We start from the raw sequence: 23,675 nt of genomic DNA, 5'->3' as shown, positions 1-23,675 counted from the left end.
GCCAAAAGGAAGCACCTGATACTAGAACTTGACTGACTAGAAATCAAAGTGCATAGGCTGAATCGTGACATAAAAATAGCAACCTGAAGGCTGAGGGCTGAGAACCAATCCTTTGGTTCCAATGATGGAATTATAGCTGCAAGAATCACCATCCTGAATTTTTGTGTTTACATGAAGTTGTTTAGCAGTCTTAGATCTAGAATCGGTCTCCACTCCCCCATTTTTGGGGAACCTGAAAATACTTGGAGTAAAAACCCTGCCCCTGTGTTGATGTGGAACTGGATTTGTGCCTCCTAAGTGTAAAAGGGAGTCTATTTCCTGTTTTAGCAAGTGCTTGTGAGAGGGTCCCTGAAAAGGGATGGAGAAGAGAGGCGGGTTGGGGGGTGGAGGGGAGAGGAAGGTAAAATTGATGTAACCACTCAATCGTATAACTTCCAACACTCATTTGTCTGATGTAAACGGCTCTCATGTGGATTGAAAGTGGGAGAGAGGGCCTCCAAAGGTGTGTGTGTGGCCGGGGGGGGGGGGGGGGGGCAGGTAGAATTGTATAGATGCAGCTCAGTGGTGTCGGGTTGTTCCAGACTCTTGACCTATCCATCAAAACTGTTTTGATGATGATGAAGGCTGAGTGGTGTATGCAGATGAAGAGGGTGTTCTATTTCTTTGAAACCTTGTCTTCTTTCTGGGCAGCACTATGGGTCTCTGAAATCCTGAAAATGGAGCAGGATGCAATCTGCTAAACTTTCATTTGCTTGCTTGAGGGGATCTCCGGGGGCCCTGGAATTCCTGCAAGGCTTTGTCGGTGCTTTCCAGGAAAAGTTTTAATCCATCAAAGGGGAGGACCTTGATCTTGTTTTGGACCTCTCTTGGGAACTCAGACAGCTGGAGTAAGGATGTTCTATGCATGATCACTGCTGTAGAAATGGAGTGAGACACAGTATCAACTGTGTCTAAAGAGGCCCTCAGTGAGGTCCTAGCTAACGGTTGGCCCTTGTTAATAATAGACAGACGTTGCTCGTGATGTTCTGTCAGGAAGTGCTCAATAAAGGTGGTAGACTTAGAATAATGTGTATGGTTATGTTTTGCTCTAAAAGCCTAGTAATTTGTGATCGTAAACTGAAGTGTCACAGACAAGTAGTTCTTACAGCCAAATAGGTCAGGACATTTTTGTTTCTTATCAGGTATAGATTTTACATGCTGCTGCTTGCCATGTTCATTCACTGCTTCCATAACCAGGAAATTAGGTGCAGGATAGGAAAATAAAAGTTCGGAGTCCTCAGCCAGGACATAATATTTTTTGTTGGCACTCTTGCAGGTCAGTGCTAGGCTCTGACAGATGAACTTCGCAGCGTCCAATAGAGCCTCATTAATTGGCAAGGCAACTCAAGCACAGAAAGTCCACTGAAGAACGTGCGGGCACGTATGCTACAACTCTCTAACCTCCTCTAAGGCGATCTGTAAGGAGTCTGCGTACATTTCATTCAGTCCTGAAACTGTCTGAAATCCTCAGCCAGAGAAGCTGGAGCAGGCATTACCGTCTCATCTGGAGATGAGGAGATATTTGCAGAAAAGCTTCCTTATTTGCTTTGGCCTCCTGCTCTTCAAAGGATTCCTGCCCTTGATGTAACAGAGGAGGGATAGATGGGGTAGGAGAATGTGCAGCCTAAGGATCCCAGTATGGCCACTGAGTGAGTTCATAAGGCATGGGAGTGGCACCCAATGGTGATTGAACCAGTGTGAAAGGATGTGGGTCAGTCCTGGGTATAGCTCTCCTCTTTCCCCAAAAGTGTCAGGCGGGAGGTCCCTTTGGTGAATATGGGAATCCTGCACTGAGATTTGGAAGTCAGAAGAGAACTCCTTCTCATCTGAAGGAGGAACTCTACCACTCTCAGAGGGTTGGAGAATCGGAATGGTACTGAGGAAAGGTCCAATCTTGGTGACTGTGTCACTCGTGGTACCAACAGACAAGCAGTACCCACTAGCCGGGGAGACTCCAGCTCATCTAATATGAATAAGTCCCTGGAGTATCTGAATTCCTGTGGTACTGGATTTGTTGGCACATGGCAAGGTTCCACAGTTGGTACCACAGGCATAGACTGCTCTGGTAAGTCTCACACAATGGAAGTAGATGGCTCCGACGAAGATGGCGTAGGAGGATTTGAGACAGTATCAGAAATGGGACGTCTGCACAGTACTGAGGATGTCTTGGTGGCTGGCTTAGTCATGGAAAGTACTGAGGGAGTTGTAGGTATCACCCTTTTAGAAGTAGAGGATTTAAATTCCTTTGCTGCAATGTCCTGCTTCTGCAATACGGTGCAGGATATCGATACTGAGGCATGTTTGGTGCATTTAGCCTTAGAAAAGCTTGGAGCTCCATGCACAGGGTCAACACTGACAGCACCTGAAGCCTCAGTGGTACCCAGAGCAGGACTTGAGGTCTCCAATATGGTCTTACTTTGAGAAGACTGAGGCTTTCTCATTTTCTTTAAAAATGAGAATGAGTCCTCCAAGGATCTCTCCTAAGTCTGGGTGAGTGCAGATGTTGACAGGGCACTATGGTCTCTCAGAAGCTGATGCCTGGACCCAAGGCCAGATGGAGATAAAACTTAAGCTCTTAATGATGTAGTCGCAAAAAGAAAAGGAGGACTAGTGGCACCTTAGAGACTAACCAATTTATTTGAGCATAAGCTTTCGTGAGCTACAGCTCACTTCATTGGATGATGCATCGGATGAAGTGAGCTGTAGCTCACGAAAGCTTATGCTCAAATAAATTGGTTAGTCTCTAAGGTGCCACTAGTCCTCCTTTTCTTTTTGCGAATACAGACTAACACAACTGCTGCTCTGAAACCTGTCATAATGATGTAGTGTTATTTCCCAATTCTTCCTGGCTCTGCTTTTAAAAGCTGGATAGTACGCTTCTGAAGGATGTAAGTTTCCCCCAAAGCTATAGGTACACCAGGAGTGCCAGTCACTGACCAGGATAGCTTCCTGGCTAGTCAGGCGATGATTGAAACTCAAGACAGCGGATCTCAAAAGAAAAAGCCCCCCCTAGAGGTGAAGGGATTATAGAACAAATCCCCCTACAAAATGAAATAAGCATAAAATTAAATTAAAGGAAAAGGAAAAAAAAATAACTAGACTAAGGACAAGCTTTGAATAGTAAAGCAGACACATTAGCACACTCTCTCGGACTGTGAAGGTGGGTTTGCCCAGGCAACCCCATATGTCCTCAGTGCAGGGCATGAGGATGTGTAGGACACAATGGGCACTACTGCCAAGTTTCCAATCAAAGCGCATGAGGCGTGAGCACGCCTGAACTGGAGCACTCCTAGGGACACTACTTGAAGAACAACTCTGGAACATGTACCGAGACGGCAATGAAGCACCATGCTAGTGTGAACACAGGGCAGAAAAAACAATGTATGTTTACACCAGTGCAGCACAAACTACAACAGACTTTTCTAACACGGACAGGGCCTTAGTACTTAGAAAGCACCAATCCTTGGCATATCTAGGCGCTGGTAGCCAAGCTCTGGGACAATGGAAAGTTTGGATGTGTTTACAGGTACAAGGAGTTATTCTTTTGCATACGCTGCAAGACACAGGCTCAGTCCTGCAGTCCTTAATCATGAGTCGCCTAACTGAAGTCTGTAGGGGCTGCTTCTTCTCGCACTAGCCTCCATGCTGTGTACTTAGTAATATTGCACAACATATTTCTGTCAAGCCCCATGCAAGAGTATACTGAGGGCACTTTTCTAAGTGAAATTTAAGTAACTATTATTCACACTAGCCACTAAAAACTTAAAGTTTTTCCAAAGAGCAGCTAAATTGCCTTATATATTGTTCTTAAGCCCTTTTGCTATATTAAAACTTTTGCAAAATACTGGTTAGAGCTTTTTTCTCTCATGATAAATGGATAAATGAATGATAAATTTATATTTTGCCAATTCAATTCTCTCCTCACTCTTCCCGCCACCCCAAAGGATATTCTTAACACCTAACATGTAACACAGTGTTTTCATATTGTTCAGAACCATGATAAAAATTCAGATCTTTTAATGTACATATAAAACAATTTAAATGTATTTGATTCTACACCATGAATATGTGGAAAAGATATTTAATTGTAAAATAGAAAAAGTAGGCCAGAGTACAGTTTTAAGGGCAATGCCTTTGAATACAGTATAGGTAAACTAGACTTTGTTTAAGTTTATATAAACAATATCATAAAAGCAGTGAAACATGGAAAGACAAAGCAAAGCACGAATAAAAGACAAGTTATGTTTTACAAAAAAGGAATCCGCACAATAGTTCAAAGTTGAATGTAACACGGCATCGAACAGTCTTAAGGCAGCATGACCTAAGGACGGGACTAGGAGCCAGGAACTCCTGAGTTTTATTCCCGCGTCTGCCACTGACTTATGTGGCCTTGGGCAAATCACCTAACCTCTCTGTGTCACGCTTATACCAATTGTAAAATGGGGACAATAATGTCCATACCATAGGGGACATAGTGAGGATTAATTCTTTACTGATTATACAACACTTTGAAGATGTAAAGCACTAAATAAATGCTAAATATTCATACAGATCACTGCACAGACACATTTATCACAGTGAAGCACAATGATGGTAGGTAACAAGAGCACCAAAACAACATCAAACTTTCAGGTCCAGCTGCATAATTTAAATGCAAAAAGTCTGTTTATAAAATGTGTCCTTGAGATAATCTGAAGATTATTGGTGAAACAATTTAAGAATATTTAAAAGGAATTGCTATGTGGGTTCCTGTGGAGACAGTCTTTCATACTTCTGTACTTTAAAAATGTTTGCACACGAAAGTTATAAGACTCACAGAAAAGTGAAGTTTCAATGCCCCCCACTGTCAACATTTTCAAATAATGTCTGTATTACGTAAATTAAGGTTTTTTTTATTTTTACAAATTACATTCTTCCAAGAAATATACCATTCACAATAAAACTGGCTGCTAGCTTACTTCAAATGACATTTAGGCTAAACATTTTTTCTCATAATTTTCCTCATCTTTGCTGAAAAATATCTATGCAAGATGTGTGTAGAAATTATAAAAACATGCAGCATATGTACAAACTGAAAAGTTTAAAAAATATTAGCTTCATATACATGTAAATCTACTTGGATATATCGGAAATTAAATATAAAATTTTCACTTTCTAAAACAAGGGTTTTCAGAAAATCTAAGACAACTACTTAAAGTTGTACAAAGATGTCCATCAGGAAATGTCTTATTCAAAAAGAGGTCTAAGTTGTTCCCAGTAGGAATAACTATTAATTCATTTTCAAACTGTCAATCTTAATCTGCAACATCACCCTTAAAACTGTTCTGTTTTTCAGAAATTAGATTTATACTAAAATCCAAAATTTCACAAAAACATTGGCTTCTTGTGTTTCTGGATCCCTTCAAAAAAATTTATCAACTCACTTTGGAACTGTAAAAAAAACAACTATTTACAGTATTTCATTTTAAATACTTTTCACAATTTCTAAATTCAGCTTTTATGTTACAAGAAATTCATCAGAGCTCATGGCTTAAGTCCAGTTATCAACCTGTAGCATCTTTGCTATTGTGTAATCCTATTTCTGTACCTATAGAGTGTACAGTTCAAGATTGTACTGCAGTTTTCTTGACGGAAAGTAAGAGACTTTACAATATGTCCATTTCAATATTTAAACAGCTTCTTTATTAGTCTGGAGACGGGTCATTGCCTCTAATTTCTGCCGATAGGCTTCTGCTTCTTGCTCTTTCTTTAGAAGCTGCTGTCGATACTTTTGTGCTTCTCGATTTGCCTCATCCAGCTGTTTCTGTAGAGTTTCTCTCTCCTATTAAAAACAAAACAGCAATGTTTTGTCTAATGCATGTTAAGTGCAAGATAAAACGGCAGTTTTTGGACAGCCAAGGTACAAGGCATCATATACAGAATCAGAAGCTAGGAGGTCCAGTCCTGCAGTTTACTCAGGCAAAACTCTCACTTAAATACTTTTGTGTAAATAAACAATGAAAGATTGGGCCAGACAATTGCTCACAAGATTTAAAGTGCAAATATACCAAAAAATACTCTCTCTTTAAGAGTATGCTCTTATGACATTTGCTCAGGGGAAAAAAGCCATCTTTGGAAAATATGTTGAATATTCAGGCACAGTTGTCCGACTCAGTTTCCAGAATCGGAATTTAAAAAAAAAAAGTTCAAACTTCTTTAAAAAAAAAAAATCAATACACAGTTCATATCCAAGCAGGTTTCCCCACTATGAGTGTCTATATAATTAGAAACAGACGCAATAGCACAGAAATAGAACTTCCAGGGACCAATTCTTCTATATCATGATAAAAGTAACTTCCGCCAAGGTTTTTATAAATAAAAAAAAACCAAAAAAACAAAAACCAGGGTATTTCTCCTACAGAACTATAGAAGCAATTAGACTGGCAACCTATTCTTTCCCCCGATGAGGTGAAACAGAGGTTTTCCACCTTACAACACATACATCTCTAACTGGACGGAGAAAAAGTTTGCTCATCAATGAAATTCTTAACTAAGGGCCCATCATGCATCTGCATCCATGCAGGCACAGGGGTTTGCCCACACAGATGCAGCTGTAGTACAGAGGCTAAGTTCCAGTTGCAGAATCTTTATTTCTAGCAACAATGCAGAAACCAGAAGGGACACAGCTTGATTTTCAGATCCACAGCTAATGGGAAAAACTATTTCACTTGTAAAGTGAGCAATCCGATTTAGAAATTAATGAGACGCAACAAACATGGAAATTCACACAATTACGTCAAGTCATATTCCAGACTACAACAGGTGATCAAATAAAATAGTGTGCTGACTTTGTGTGTACACTGAACAATTAATGAACACTGCACTCTAATGAGGTAACTGTTTTCCCGCCCATCAGAAATACATTTTTAATCTACTAAATAATTTAAAAGGGACTCAGACACCTTAAATCTTGTTTGAATTTTTTTTTAATCTAGTATTGTTACAAGGAAGTTTTGCCTAGAATTAGCCCTTACGATTACTGTAACTAAAAGGAATTAGAGAAAAATATTTTTCTTCCCTCCCTCCCCGCCCACATGCCGGCTTGTGCATTTGACAGTGCTTACTATATACAGTTAGTTTGATCAGAATATAATAACATCAGCTAACAGTAGCTTGCTACTCACGATAAATGATAACCAGGCTTTTATGGAAAATAAACTTGGGAGACAAAAGCAGAAGCATGCTGCTCAAATACTAATATAATACAACAAAACTCCATTACAATTACTTTGAGTGTGATCCGCTTCCCATTGATGACAAAATTCTTACTGACTTCAATGGGAGTAAAGCCATGCTCTTTATTTCTATTCAGCCAATTGGATGGCGAAATTTTAACTAGTGGCTCTCTATACTGTAAAGTGATGGCTGCTCACAACACAAGTATCTAACTTCTATAGTCTCATTAATTCAGTCAGCCATTGACTATATAATCTAGAAGAATATTTTGGATTATTTATGTACTGTATGTACTGTACTTTTATGAATTAACAAGTGTTTGCTAGATTTATTTTTTAAAATTTGTATAAAGTGAATTATAGCTGGCCATCCTACAAACCAATTGTCTGGCATACTGTTCATCTGCTATATTTAAATATGATGTCACAGAATGGTTTCAAGGCTAAGTGAGACACTTCATTTCAAAGCAGGAGACATTTCTCCTGTGTCCTAGGAAACATAGCTGAGTACAACAGGAATACATTCAGCTATTAACAATGTAGATGCTGCCATGCTGTTTGATGCAGAAGAGCCACCGTGACAAACTGCATCCCACTGAAAAATGACTGCCTTGGAAAATAGCTTTGTTTTGATCTTCACTCAAACAGAAGCCATCTTATTAAAATAAGTGCACCATACTATTATGGAGAAGCCAATTTCTGATTCAATCACTCTTTTCACTTTAATCACCAAGTAGTAGTTGTGGAAGCGAAACTCAGAAAATAAAGCTGCCAAGCTGTCCCTCAGGAAAATGTTGGTCTATCAAATAAGACAATGGCATCATCACCATACTCCCTCACACTTTCTCCTTCACTCTAGCAGCTCAAAACCATATTACGATTTCAGACCTTATGCAGGTCTGAAATTCTTTTCTATAATACTTAAAATACTTTTCTTTCTCAGCTCAGTACTCCTCACCTGTTTGCATGATTAGTACCTAAAAATATTAAATAAATACAATACACATAGTACGCCTTCTGATTCCTACTGTCCCCAATGCTAGAGCTACATTTAGCTGTCACATGTGGTGCTGAATATGTCAGCATATAACGACAAAGGTAATTGATCAGTGCTAATGTTAGCACCTGTGTAGCAGAAACAATGGTGAAGGAGAGATTTTATTAAGTTTCATAAAGGTTAGTTATCAAAATAGAGAAGAGAATAAACTACATATACTGTAGTTGCTTTATATGGGGCTTTACACAGTTTTGAACACTGGGCTGAAAGAGAAGCTAAAAATGAATAGGTTTCAGAACTGTAGCTGTGTTAATCTGTATCAGCAAAAACAATGAGGAGTCCTTGTGGCACCAGAGACTAACAAATTTATCTGGGCATAAGCTTTCGTGGGCTATAACCCACTTCACCAGCATCAGATGCAGTGGGTTATAGCCCATGAAAGCGTATGCCCAAATAAATTTGTTATAGTCTCTAAGGTGCCACAAGGACTCCTCATTGCTAAAATCAATAGGTTTCTCTCAGCTGGAGTATGCACGAATAAAGTGAGTGCTCCATCTTAAAAGGTGATGATCTGGATCACTCACTTGACAAGATAATTTGGCATCCAACTTCTAAGTTTATCCTCTTGGGAATCAGAACACTGCCTTGTAAGACACCACATGAATGGTTAAATAGTAAATCAACCCATCCAACAATTGGACTGGCCAATTATAATTGCCTTTTGCAAAATAAATATTTAAATTCACGTCACAGGACATGTAAAGTGCAATTATACTCTAAAAAATGTATAAAGTGAAGTTAGCACTGTGGGGTACAAGTTTGTGCCTCAGGGACATCCAAGGTCAAATTTTTTCAGTTTATTAGTGAAAAGATGACTTTTCTAACTGCCACAGCTGCAAACTCAACCTGAAGTCTGAAAATCAAACGTGTTCTTTCTGGCTTGTAATTATCACCAGTAGAAAGAGATTCTACAACTGGAACTTAGTGAACTGATGATGCAAGATGAGAACTGAATTCAGCTCTCTCCCACAGGTATATTTTTCTGCAGTAGAAGTAGGGGAAGTATAAGCTTATTTAGGGGCTAAATTCTGCTCTTAGTTATACTGCTATAGATATGGATTAACTAAAGCAAGCACACTTGACTCTAAATAAAAGGAGCAAATCTACTGAGTAAGAAATTGTCTTTTTAAAAAGTCTCCACATAAAATGTGGTTATGTAGCTAATGGAGGGGAATGAGACACAAAATGCAGATACACCAATCTCTTAAGTAAATGAAAGATCTGATGGTGTGTACTATTTTAAATGCTTAAATTAAAAAACTAGGTCAGTAATAAAGGAATAATATGAAAAAAATAATACAAAAGTAGAGTTAAACTTTTTATTTTATGGCAAATTAGTCTTCTGGTACAAAGGTATGTCAAAACTGTGATATTCAGCAATTCGATGGGGAAAACAAACAAAATCTTCCTCTTATTTGGAAAGGGATTTTTTGCACAATAAATATCCACACACGGCTTAGAATTACATGTCTGAGAAATGCAAGATTATTTTACAAAAAGGAGTTAGATCTGGGTTCAGAAATAGGTAATTTTATTTTATTCAGAGCTTTCTACTCTTTAAATTAAAAGAGAAATTCTTTTAAATGCTGATAAGAATTTTAAATATTTTACTGATAACAACTGTACATATACAAACCTTGAAAACATAAGATACATACCAAGCTTCCTCTAATATGAAATAATTCACATAAATGAAAGTTCCTTGCTTTTAACTCAGTTTTTTCTAACATTATCTGAGCCTAAAGTCAAGTCTGCTTATTATAGAAAACAATTTATTTACAACTTGGATTACCTCCAAAACTGAAAAATACATGAACAATGACACAGAAACTCCAAGTGAATAATGTTCCAGACTGGCCAATCCATAAAATCACCAATTAACAGGGAAGACAGAATTTCCCTGTTTTCAGGGAATGGTCACCTTCCAATCTGCAGCTACTCCTGGAATCAGCAAGAAGAAGAAAACAGAAAGGGAGGGTACTGGAAAAGATAAATACTATATACACATGAAAAATAATTTTTTAACGAATATAAACAAACAGAGCAGACAGGTTGAAGAAACCTATGGCGTAAGAATGAAGCAAGCCCTAAAGGAAGATTTTCACAGATGTCTTCATCAGCAGATCTTTTCTTCCCTGCCATGAAGGTGCTAGAGACTCCCCTGCAAATAGATGCTTTAAAACCTCTCCTGGTGCAGCCCTAAATCAAAAAGACAGCATCAGGCTTCTGCCATGGCTATACAGTACTTAAAAGGAGAGAAGAATCACTTCTTTGAAAAGAATGGATTTCTTGATTAAGAGGAAATAGAGAATATATCTTGGATGTGAATTCCACTAGTCTTATTTTGGAAGAAACAGAGAAAAAAAATTATCTACCTTTCGTAACTGTTGTTCTTCCAGAATTGTTGCTCATGTCCATTCCATTCTAGGCTTGCGCGCGCACCCATGTGCACAGTCATCGGAGATTTTTGCCTTAGTGGTATTGGTATGGTCTGCTGTGGTGTCCCCTTGAGTGCCACACTCATGTGCTAGTATATTATAGGAGCCGCTGACCCTATTCCCTCTCAGATCCTTCTTGCGGGACAGAGGGGTAGAAGGGCGGGTAATGGAATGGACATGAGCAATACATCTCGAAGAACAACAGTTACGAAAGGTAGATAACCATTTTTTCTTCTTCGAGTGCCTCTTCATGTTGATTCCATTCTAGGTGACTCACAAGCAGTATCCTCAGGAGGTGGGCTTAGAGTTCACAGTCTAGCTGCTTGCAGTACTGCTTTACTGAAGCCAGCACCGTCCCAGGTCTGCTGGCTAAATGCATAATGGGATGTGAACATGTGGACAGATGACCAGGTGGCCGCCCTACAGATGTCCTGGATAGGCACTTGGACTAAGAAAGCTGCCAAAGAGGCTTGAATGGGCATTTACAATCGCTAGATGTGGCACCTTTGCCTGATTGTAGCCGCAACGAATGTGGGCAGTGATCCAAGAAGAAATTCTTTGAGCAGACACTGGATGACCTTTCATCCTGTTGGCCATCACCACGAACAATTGTGTTGACTTGCGGAATGGCTTGGTCCTTTAATATAGAAGGGTAGTGCCCTCCGGACGTCTAGGGAATGCAACCTACGCTCCTCCTCTGACTTACGTGGCTTTGGAAAAAAGAGACAGGTAAATAAACATCCTGGCCCATGTGAAACTCTGAACCACCTTGGGCAGGAAAGCCAGGTGTGGCTGCAGCTGGACCTTGTCTTTGTAAAAGACTGTATAGGGCTGTTCCAAGGTGAGCACCCTAATCTCAGAGACTGGCGGGCAGATGTTATTGCAACCAAGAATGCAACCTTCCAAGGAAGGAGAAGGAAAGAGAAGGAAGCCTGAGGCTCGAAGGGGGGCCCCACGAGCTGCAACAGCACAAGATTCAGGTCCCATGGAGGAACAGGGTCCCTGATGTGCGGGTAGAGGCGCTTGAGGCCCTTGAAGAACCTGGCAGTAATGTCCTGGGCAAAAACCAACCTACCCTTAAGTGGCAGATGGAAGGCCAAGATAGCGGCCAAGTGGACCTTGACAGATGAAAGGGACAGGCCTTGGAGCCTGAGATGCAGAAGGTAGTCCAGCATTAACTGCAACAAGGCCTGCTCTGGCCGAATGCCTTTATCCGAGGTCCAACAAGCAAACCGCTTCCATTTGGCTAGGTAGATCGCTCTGGTGGAGGGCCTTCTGCTGCCCAACAGGACCTGCTGGACAGTGGCCGAGCACTCCTGATCCTCTGCATTTAATCATGCAGCAGCCAAGCTGTCAGGTGCAATGCCGCCAGGTTCGGATGCAGAAGACTGCAGTGGTTTTGGGACAGCAGCTCCGGCCTGAGCAGTAGCTGTAACGGAGCAGCCACCAAGAGATACAGAAGCATGCTGAACCAGTGCTGGCACGGCCAACCTGGTGCTATGAAGATCACCTTCACCCTGTCCTGCTTGATCTTCATGAGGACCCTGTGAATTAACGGCACTGGGGGGGAAGGTGTACTACAGAGCCCCCAACCACGGGAGTAGAAAAGCATCCAACAGGGAGCCTCTGTTGATCCTGGGAATTGAGCAGAAAACATGGCATTTCCTGTTCTGCCTGGACGCGAACAGGCTCACCTGGGGAGTCCCACACCTCTGGAAGATGATGGTGACCACTTCCAGATGGAAGAATGACTCATGGTGAGACGAAAAGGTCCTGCTAAGGCGTTCCTGGCCCTGGGGAGGTGTGCGGCTACAAGATGGATGTCATGTGGTACACAGAAGTCCCAGAGCCTGAGGGCTTCTTGAAAAAGGGCAGACGATCTGGCTCCGCCTTGCTTGTTGATACAGAACATAGCTGCTGTACTGTCTGTCAGGACCTGGACCACTGGGCTTTCTATGTGAGGTAGGAAGGCTTAGCAGGCCAGGTGAACCACTCTAAGCTCCCTGACATTGATGTGTAAGGAGCGATCATGACTTGACCAACAACCTTGCGGGCTGAGATAGCTCAAAAGGGTTCCCCACCCAAGGTCTGAGACATCAGAGATGAGGGTCATCAATGGGGATGAAGCCGCGAAGGGAACTCCCTCCAACACCAATGCAGAATTCTTCCACCAGATGAGTGGTGACAGTACCTGGTCCGGGACCCTGATCACACAATCCATGCTGTCTGTTGGGGACATAGACCAACGCCAGCCAGGCCTGCAGGGGCCTGAAGCAGAGCCGCATATGCCGGACCATGTAAGTGCAGGCCGCCATGTGCCACAACAATTGCAGGCACGTGTGAGCAGTGCCAAGAAGGTGGGCTTGCATGCACGAGATGAGGTCCACCATGGCTTTGAACCGAGCCTCAAGGAGGAAGACTCTTGCCTCAGTAGAGTCTAGGACCGCTCCAATGAACTCTATGGATGGGATGCACTAGAATTAAGGTCAACCTTTTCTCTTTTCTTAATAGCCCCAGGTCATGACAAGTGGAGTAAACCAGATCGAGATGTTGCCACACATTATTAGCCAGTTGTCGAGGTACTGGTAAATTTGAACACCCCTGTGCCTCAGGTAAGCAGTCACTGGCGCTATGCACTTTGTGAATACTCTTGGGGCTGACGAGAGACCGAATGGCAGTGCCGTGAATTGGAAATGGCGCTGGCCCAGCACAAAACCGAGGAAGCTTCTGTGCCCTGGGAAAATGGAAATATGGAAATACACGTCCTTCAAGTCAAGGGCAGTATACCAGTCTCCCGGATCTAGGGAGGGGATGATGGAGGCTAGGGAGACCATGTAAAACTTCAACTTCTTGAGAGACTTGTTGAGGAAACGCAGGTCCAAAATGGATATGAGGCCCCATTTTGCTTTCAGGATTAGGAAGTAGCAGAAGTAGAACCCATTTCCTTTCATGTCCCAAGGGACCTCCTCCACCGCTCTCAGGTGCAGGAGGTTCTCGACCTCTTGGATGAGAAGTTGCTCATGAAAAGGGTCTCTGAAGACGAATGGGGAAGGAAGAGTCAGCCACAAACTGCAGGGTGTAACCTGAAGTTACTACGTAGAGCACCCAATGGTCCGAGATCAGCCGAGATGAGGCCAACCAGAAGGGGCTAAGACAGTTGAGGAAAGAGTGGGAGGGTGGATCCTGGAAAGTGACTGGGGCACCGTCCTCGAGCGCACCCTCAAAATGTCTACTTCTGGCCTCCTTAGTTCCTGGAAGGACCAGACGAACAGGAAGACAACAGGTGTCTCCGCTTAGACCTCTTGTCTCTATCCTTTCTCCTGTAGGTGCTCAGCCGGGTAATTCCCCAGGACCTAGACTGGGGAGGTGGAGGATGGAACGGCTTCCTGGCCTACTGAGGAGTACGAAGGCCCAAAGAGAAGAGGGTGGCACAGGAGTTTTTAAGGCCATGGAGTCTTGAGTCCATGAGCTCTGAGAAGAGCCCCACCCCCTCAAATGGGAGGTCCTGAATCATGGCCTGCATCTCCTGGGATAACCCAGAGACCAGGAGCTGTGCCTCATGGCCACCACAGAGGCAACCACCTCAGAGTCCGTAGTGTCCCAGGCCATCTGGAGGGCCCCTCTGGACACCGCTGTGCCTTCATCCACTAAAGCAGTGAACTCCTGGGCTCAGTCCTGAAGGAGGGCCTACTTGAATTCGCCAAGGGAGTCCCACAGATTAAAATTGTACCTGACAACAGAGCCTGGTGGTTAGATACTTGAAATTGCAGGCTGGCCATCGAATAAACTTTTCTGCCAAACAAATCCAGTCTCTTGGTGTCTTAGTTTTTTGGCGTGCCACTGACTTGACCCTGCCTGTCCCTTTCATTAACAGTGGACATGACCAGTGATGCTGCTAGACAGTATGTGTACAAATATTCAAACCCTTTTGCATGTATACCTCTTTTCTGCCTTCTTAGAAGTAGGCAGAATGGAAAAGGGGGTCTGCCACAGCGATTTGGCAATCTTAAGGACCCCTGGGTAGACGGGCAGCGTGACCCGGGCCATGGTGGAGAAGGATATATCATTAAAGAGGTCGTCGGACTCCTCTGTGGACTCCTCAATTTTTAAGTTCTAATTGATAGTCACCCTTTTAAGGAGGGCCTGGTGCTCCTTGATGTCATTGGGGGGACTGCCCATTTGGGAGGGACCCGCCACCGCTTCGTCAGACATGACGACGATCATAGCACTGCTGGGGAAGGGACGGATTCCCCTTTCTTCTCCGGGGACGGCTCTGTAGGTGTCGAACCCTGCTGCGCTGCCCCTGCGTCGGATTCGGTGCTGCGTTGCAATTATGGTGCCGGCAGTGGCTTGTCTGAGGCAGACAGGGAAGCCAGGTGGGAATATGGAACCGGCATTATCGGCACGCCTGACAGGTTCCAGTACGGAGTGGGCTACTGTCACTGCTGCAGATGCCGCACTGGTCTTGCGGGTTGTCGGCAAATCAATCCCTCGGGCTGAACAACTCACTCCCAGTCCAACTCACTGCCCTTCCAGCAACCAGAGCGGAGCTGTCGAGGCCTGAGTCTGCTGACTGACCCTGGTTGGCGACCGGTGATACGAGAGAGAGATCAATGCCTGCTCAACGAGCGGTACTGGGGAAGTTGAGACCCGTGCCGTGAAAGGGAGAGAACCCGCCCCAGCGGGGACTGACATCTGGGAGATCGTCTAGGCAAAGGTGACCTGAGCCACGTCGATCTTTGGCGGGAAGCTTGCCGATACCGGGGATATGGGACCAGTGCTTTGACTCGTGTCCATGCCTCGTAGGCTTGACCTTAGGTGTTGGGGGTCTTAGCCGAGTCTGGCACCTACCGCAGCGTCTACAGTGCTGGTCGACCTGCTTGTTCTTTAGCTGCCAGGGCTGCTTCGGGCAACGAGGGCCCTAGGAGAAGCCAAAACCCCCTGATGCTCCCAGGAGTCGGATCCCTGGCCAGGCTTGGGGGTCCGACCTCAGCAGTACCCCCGTGAAGCCTCAGGGTGGGCACATGGCCTAACATAGGTCCTTTGCCTGAAAGCCCCTTTACTTCTGGTGCCAGAGGCTCTCCTTCTTTTGCTGTTTCTTAGGTACCGGTCAGGCAGAATAGTGCTGGGCGAAGCATGGTGCCAACGATGCACTACACACAGGTGCCAAGGTGCTCGGCGTGAGGTCCAAGCAGGAGGGTTCCAACACAGGACGAAGCACAGCCTCCATCAAGAGGGCACTCAAGTGGCTATCCTGCTCCTTCTGGGTTCTAGTGCAAAAGTTTTTACAGATTCTTGACCTTTCTATGGGACTCCCCCAAGCACTTCAAACAGCTGTCATGGGGATCACTAATAGGCATCGGCCTGTTGCATGATGAGCATGGTTTGAAGCCGGGAAAACGGGGCATGCTCCACTCTGGGGCAAAGTCCCAGCCGGGACTCTAACTACCAGACTAACCTAACACTTAACTTAACGGCTAACTAAGTACCTACAAACCATATACAAAGGAGATAAACAATGGGCTATAAAGAACTGCTAATGCTCTTGCAATGCTATAGGAAGCACTCTGACCATCACAGGCAGTGAGAAGGAACTGAGAGGGCGTAGGGTCAGCGACTCCTGATATATCAGTGAATGAGCGCAACGCTCAAGGGAGCACCACAGCTGACCCTACAGATACCGCTAAGGGAAAAATCTCAGATAACTATGCATGTGGGCACGCATACACCTAGAACAGAATCAACATGAGCAAGTACTCAAAGAATAGCTCCTTGCAGGAAAGGACTCAGACCATCTCACACTTCTAACAGGGTGATTTCCACAAGAAAAATAAATTTGATTGCTACGAAATATAAACAAGATTCCCTCATGGGTTTAAAAAAAGCTCTGGTATGAGCACAGAGGTTCAAAAGTAAAGTACCAACAAGCCATCAGATAATTTCCTATACATGCTCTTACACAGCTGACAGCTCTGTGGAAGTAGGAGACATGAGGATGTACAGCAAGGGTATGGCAACAGTTGATCAGGTCTAGGGCTCCAATGGCTGACATTTGAACTTACAAACAACTGTAGCTAAGTAAGAACTCAAGGATGCTTTAAGTGGCTGGAATTTCTAAAACTTGTACCAAGTACAGTGGCTAAAGGACTGTAGCTTCAACCTTTTGGCTGTTAACTTTAACCTCGACAGGTTCAGATGAAGAACTAGATACAGATACAGCTGATCCCTGAAGAATGAGAGGGGCTATGGGCTGAAGGTGGATTTTTGAAGCACACTGGAGAATCAAGACCTTCAGATTCAGAAGAGAGCACTTAGAATAATCTTTGCTATAAACCTCTTGCTATATTCCTGGCCATCTTGCCATAAGCCAGGGGGGGAGGGGGAGGTTGCAATACCTACATCCAGGCCCCCAGCTAGCTGAATGACAGGGCACTCACCTCCAAACATGTGGGTCCCAATGCTTGGTACAACAGAGAAAGAATTGTTGATCTTTAATTCCAACAAGCAAGCCCACCTGATGAAGAACCCAGTTTTAGAATACACAGCATCAACAGATTTAATAGTCATATCCTTGGCTGAATGGTTGTTCTGCGTGAGCCATTCTCTCTGCATATTCTACTTCCCTTAAGCGTAGATGGCTGAAGTGAACAGGAGAGCCTTTTCTAATTTAGATAGACTACTGAGGGACTTGCTCCTGAGTGAGGAACTCATATCACCACCCTGTATGCTGCATATATGCAATTGAAGCACAGTGGTTACATTCTTTCTGAGACAGAACACAGAGAAAGGGGGGGAAAGAAGAATCTCATCAGAAAAAAACAAAAGAGATAAACTGCATAAAGCTGTCTACCACAGACAGAAGGACTGGGGACTGAAAGGAACAACATCAGTGCTAGGAATCGCTACTGAAGATATGGATGATAGTGGTTTTGAGTAGGCAGATAGTTTATCTCAGGGGAAACTGTGAGAATGAAGTGGGTTTTTTTACTGTACAATATTCTACACAAGTATTCATCTGAAGTCTGGCTGTATTTTAAAGAGATACTTCAATTTAAAAGAAAAAAAGTGAGTTAGAGGTAGTTTCACTAACTACAAATGCCCCTGAACCCCCACTGCCAATTTTTATGTTTTTACAGAGCATTTTGTTCAGTTATAGTTATATCAGGTGTTATTATGGGCAGCACAGATAGTGCTGTGTATAATTAGAAATAATGGAAAATGTCAGGTAATATTTAACAGTCGATAAAAAAGAAGAAATGTGATCCTTTAAGATGAACTTACGACTAAATTCAATTAAAAAGACTTATGAAATGATAATTCCATTTGCTTGGTGTTTCTAATATGTGTGTTACACTTTTCCTAAGCTACTTTGGGAAAAGTGAAGTCAAACTCAATGGTGAATATGAATCATTATAAATTAATATATTAAGTTATGGATGGAAGTCAATATTTAACTCAAGCAGTCAAAAAATAAATGTTTGTGTAAGGTAAATTTTGCCACTTACTAAGTACGTTAAAAATGTTTGTGACTTCTGCAATTTTTGACATGCTTCACAAAACTGCAATTAAGTGAGTTATATTCCTAGCAATTCAGACTTTGATTAATACACTCTTATGAGAGCTCAGAAGTCAAACTGAAAAAATTAACCAAAGTCCTCATCCTGCAACCACTAAACAAGAAAGTGTCTCACTGAAGTCAAAGGGAGCTTGGTTTACATAAAGATTTCAGAAATAAAGCCCATAGTATATAGATGTGCTAAGAACTTAAAATGGTGAAGAAAGCTGTTATTAGCCTTAAATAATGTTACCCCCTTTTATTTAAAAATCTATCAAACAACTGAAGGCAATGATAAAGACGTTTGCAACATTCAATTCAAGAAGAGATTAAAGTTTTGCTCTTCAGATATTAGGTTATTTTCTTTTCTTGTTTCAAGCATTTATCAGCTTTTGCTCTCAAGCTATGACAACAGCATGAAAGGGACCCTAACCAATAAATTTCCCAATCCTACCATAAAATGGATGCAATCAAACCTCTGTGGTCCTGTCCCCCAAAGTCAGAGCTGTGTGCAGGTGCAGAGATCTGCCTGTACACCTCTTATTTCATAATCAAGGCCTAAATTTATCTTGATATTTAAATTTTTTGAAAACGTAAGTGAAACACTTAAGAAAATCTATTAAGTATTTTTAGTAACAGTTAAAAAGGCTTGTTTAAAATATATAACTTAAGCTAACAGTGTCACTTAAAAAAAGTATTTATATTACCATGCTGATCTACTATATTTAGAAATGAATTGATTCATTTCTTAATCAATCTGTTTTTTGTCTCTGACTTATTAATATGTTAAGTTATTGAGATCAAGGAACTATAATTTTCTTTACTAAGAAAAATTCAGGCAGATTTTTAAAAGAGTGTGAACAGAAGTTTTGTTTTTATTATAAATCATACATTAAAAAAGTGCAGCAAGAAAATCTCAACTGTATTGATAGTCTGTAATGATCACACAACTAAAGGCAGAATGTACTTCATGTAATATATTATGGAGAGAAAAAGTCATTGAGGAAATATGCTAATTTTCGCTATTAGTCATGCATGAGGTATCCTTCCACACACTGTACAATAATGAGGCACAAAACTAGAAGAAATACATTTGTGAAACAAAATACTGTAAGGTTCACAGAAACAAAATAATTTGGCATTTACAGTCTAATCAGGGAAGGTAGCAGTTTTCATAGACTTTCAATCAAAATAAGTAGCAGGGATAGAGCAAGGAGTAAAGAGGTTGCCAATGCACAATTGTGGATTGCAGAAAAATGTTTTGGTTTTAAATAAATTTATATATAAAAAAGGATAGATCTCACTTTTATTTTAAGTTAGGACTTCTGCACCAAAATTTCAGTATACCAGATGGTGCAATTAGATGCTTTATTCATATTTCTGCACACACAGTAAAAAAAAAAAAAAAAAAAAAAAGGTAAACATTTGAAACATTTTTGTAACAGCAAGATAGAATCTTATTGTTTTGTCCTTTCATTCATTAAATATCTTACATAGATGTCATTAATGGTAAAATCATGATATATTTTCAGTAATCAAGGCAAATGTGTTTTTAAGAGAGAGATGAAAGGACATTATTCTCATTTGTTATTTATGAAAAGTCATATTAGATGATGATATATCAGTATCTAGTTTTAGGAATTTACCGGTGACATTAAAAGAAAAAAAAATTAACCAAGTACAAAAATAAGCGAAATATATATGCACAAATGGGCAACCTGAGGATTGAACATATCTATGCTATCTACTTCCTATAGCAATTTTGTAAAACACAAATTCTGATATAAACTAACAAAGGATATGGGAATACAAACAGGTTATCTTCATTCCGTGGCTGCATAGAAACTGAGCTATAAAACAAGAAACAACAAAACATTCAGTTTTGAAAATTCTGGTTAAAACACATCAGGTAATAGACTCCTTACTTCTATTTCTGCAGACTCCACACGATTTTCAACAATCTCAATGCACTGCCTCTTGATCGGTGGTTCTTCACTGATCACAGTTTCTTCAGCAATGTCTGTTGCTGGTACTGTTAATACTTCAGTAAAAACATTTATATAGATAAATATGAATACAAGGCCAGTATTTACATTACATAAAACTAATATGTAAAATACTTTCAAGAGTAAATGGAAAAGCCAGCTTTTCCGACAGAAAAAACACAGCTCAATGAAATACTCATTAAGTTCAAAATGCTATACTTTTACTGCATCTTCTATTAGAGATTTCAAAATTCTTTTTTAAATTTAGGTTCACAACACAGCAGGGGTGATGAGTAGGTATTCTCAACCCCATTGTATTCATAGGTTAACAAGGCACATACATTAAGTGACCAGTCACAAGATCACAGAATATCTGTTTGGCAGGACTGGGAATAGAAACTAGATCTCCCTACTCATAATTCTGTGCTTCAGCTACAAGACTATCTCCTTTTAAATAATTTGTGAAAAGTAAGATGGCTTATATTTTTGAGGTCAATCATTCAGGCAATTTGAAAAAAATCTAGCAGTTCCCGAACCCTGAGAAAATTATGGTCATATTTATAGTACATTGTATACATACTTCCTAAATATTCATTTGGTTGGCTATATGGCAAATGTAAGTGCTCTTCTAAGGGTCAGTTCAATTCAATTAGTGACAGTATAGATTCATGTTTCGTGATAAATGGCTGTATCTGCCCACAGACTGTGGACTAAATCCTGGACCACAACGCATGGCTTTAAGCCAAGCTCTGCACTGGGGATCCCAGAGGGTGATCTGATGATGGGAAACCAAGAAAAGAATCATTTCCAACAGGAGTAGCTGTTACAGGAAGTATTTACACAAAACTCCAAAACCATTATTGCAGTGTCAGGGTAGCAATAGCTCCCACAGTAAACGTACTCTTGCTCCAGTTGGGTACAAGGTGTATTCATGAATCCACCAGCTCTGCCCCATCTCCTCTCCCAGACAGCACTCAAAAAGTCCTGTGCATCCTGGAGTCCAGAGAGGATCCTCATAGAGCAGATACCCATGCTATGCAAACGCTGCTCCTGGCACTGGGTCCTCAAATTTTACATCCCACTTTTCTGCCTGAGTTCCTCTGAAAAAGGGTCCTAACTACTGAAAGACTGTTTTACTGTTGGTGTTCTATATTTTCTATTTTTGATACTGAGTTTATAACAACCCGGGTTCAGAGAGAGAAGTCAGATGATCATCACCTTTCCCTTCAACATCTTACCTCTCCTCCTTACACCTTAGAAATTTTTCCTCCTCCCCCACTCGTCTTAATATATTTGCATACTCAAATCTCACTGGTTAAATTAATTTCTTAAATTTTATTTTTTTCCCTATAGTCCATTTCTGACCCATTTTAGTGGACTTGCACAGCTACAGAAAAATGCAATTCAAATGGCATCTTACTCAGCCGCAGCAGATCTAGAGAAATAATTCACTGCATACAGCAAATGTCGATTCTATCTGCTGTGCACATAAACAGATCTTGTAAGAAGTCCCACATTTTCCTGAACTATCAAGATTTTAAACTAAAATTATTCTTGAAATTTCTCATTGAGCATCTTGTTTCCACTCACCTTGCTGTCCATCTGGCATGGTCACAATGATTGGCTGACCTATTCCACTGGTTGGAATTGAATGGAGATTACTAAGCTGAATGCCATCTGTAACTATAGTAATAACTTGTTGACCTCCAGAACTGACAACTTGCTGAATTGCACCATCCACAGATTCTGCAGTCACTACTTCTTCTGTTGCCACAACTGTTGATAAAGTGTAAAGAAGGTCAGGATATTTATAATTTACAAATTGGGACGCAGAATTTAGTAACTATTAGAAGCCTTTTACATGCCACTTCAAATTCAATGTTTCTTCTACAGCTATAAATCTAATGCATTATTCACATACTAACTATGCTTATATGATTTAATCCAAAATTCACTGAAGTCAATGGTAATCTTTCATCGGTGCAAGAAATGTGACATTTCAAAAATATACGTACTGGTACAAATTCTGCCCTGACTGCAATCAATGGGATTGAACAGGGCAGAATTCAGCCCAAAAGAATATAATCTGATTTAGTTAGCATTTTTCATACTTTGTAAAATAATTTTGGGATATTTTAAGTACCGAGTTAGGTATTAGTATTGCACCAAGAGTGAGATAATTTTTTTGAAGAGCCCAATAGCTATTGTGTTGTCTGCACACAGCTACGTCCATTATAAACTCTGAGATGATTAGTAATGAAACAAATGTTTTGTTCAGAGTCTGCTGAAAAGTGCTCTGAGGTCTTTAAAGGGTCAATCTGAATTTTTTTTAATTCACTAATTCTTTAAAAAAAATTGATAGCACACACTATGTACAGTGCACTCTTAACATTCTAAACAGAACATTTCTAGAGTTTTTCTGCCTTCCTTTTGACGTTTAGGAAAGCCGTCTGGGTGGGTCCAAGAGCAGTACTACTGCTACTATTACTGGCAAACACCCCTTGCAGAGCCTGGGTAACAGCATGCACACACAAATCAATGAACTATATGTAGGGCCCTACCAAATTCATGGTCCATTTTGGTCAATTTCACAGTCATAGGATTTTAAAAAAATCATAAATTTCATGATTTCAGCTATTTACATCTGAAATTTCAGTGCTGTAATTGTAGGAGTCCTGACCCAAGAAGGAGTTGTGGGAGAGTGGCAAGGTTATTGTAGGGGGGGCTTGTGGTACTGCTACCCTTACTTCTGCACTGCTGGTGGTGGCGGCACTGCCTTTGGAGCTGGGCAGCTGGAGAGCGGCACTTGCTGTCCAGGAGCCCAGCTCTGAAGGCAGAGCCACTGCCAGCAGCAGCACAGAAGGGTGGCACAGTATAGTATTGCCACCCATATTTCTGCGCTGCTGCCTGCAGAGCTGGGCCCTCAATCAGCAGCCGCTACTCTCCAGCCACCCAGCTCCGAAGGCAGCAGCACAGAAGGGTGGCATGCTATAATATCGCCACCCTTACTTCTGCGCTGCTGTGGGGGGGGGGGGAGGGGCGCTGCCTTGAGAGCTGGGCACCCAGCCAACAGCTGCCACTCTCTGGCTGCCAAGCTCTGAAGCCAGTGCAGAAGTAAGGGTGATAATACGTGACCCCCCCTGCAACTCCCTTTTGGGTCAGGACCACCAATTTGAGAACACCGTCTCCCCTGTGAAATCTGCACAGTATAGGGTAAAAGCACACAAAAGACCAGATTTTGCGGTTTGTGATGCCTTTTTTCATGGCCGTGAATTTGGTAGGGCCCTAACTAAATGTTGTCAAATTCCTGTCACATGTATAAAGTAAAGAAACTGGAAAAAAATATTTTGTTCTTTAATATTTTCAGTTATAGTAATCTCAGGGTGA

At 41.7% G+C, this 23,675-nt stretch overlaps 1 protein-coding gene across 3 annotated transcripts in view; it reads right to left on the bottom strand.

Moving 5' to 3' along the window:
• Positions 1 to 5,199: 5,199 nt before the first annotated feature.
• GABPB1 (GA binding protein transcription factor subunit beta 1) overlaps positions 5,200 to 23,675 on the bottom strand; it is a 38,811-nt gene continuing 20,335 nt past the window's right edge. For all 3 annotated transcript variants that reach the window (XM_084640930.1, XM_084640931.1, XM_084640932.1), the window contains exons 7-9: positions 21,879 to 22,064; positions 20,229 to 20,344; positions 5,200 to 5,860 (exon numbers count right to left, since the gene is read on the bottom strand). In XM_084640930.1, coding sequence (XP_084497056.1) covers positions 5,708 to 5,860; positions 20,229 to 20,344; positions 21,879 to 22,064 — 455 coding nt within the window. In that variant the 3' untranslated portion in view covers positions 5,200 to 5,707. The remainder of the gene's footprint in view (positions 5,861 to 20,228; positions 20,345 to 21,878; positions 22,065 to 23,675) is intronic.

Source organism: Lepidochelys olivacea (genome assembly GCF_965140295.1).
Source record: "Lepidochelys olivacea isolate rLepOli2 genome assembly, chromosome: 10".
NCBI lineage: Eukaryota > Metazoa > Chordata > Testudines > Cheloniidae > Lepidochelys > Lepidochelys olivacea.
The sequence above is the reverse complement of the archived record's forward strand: the minus strand, read 5'-3'. Positions and strand labels throughout refer to the sequence as shown.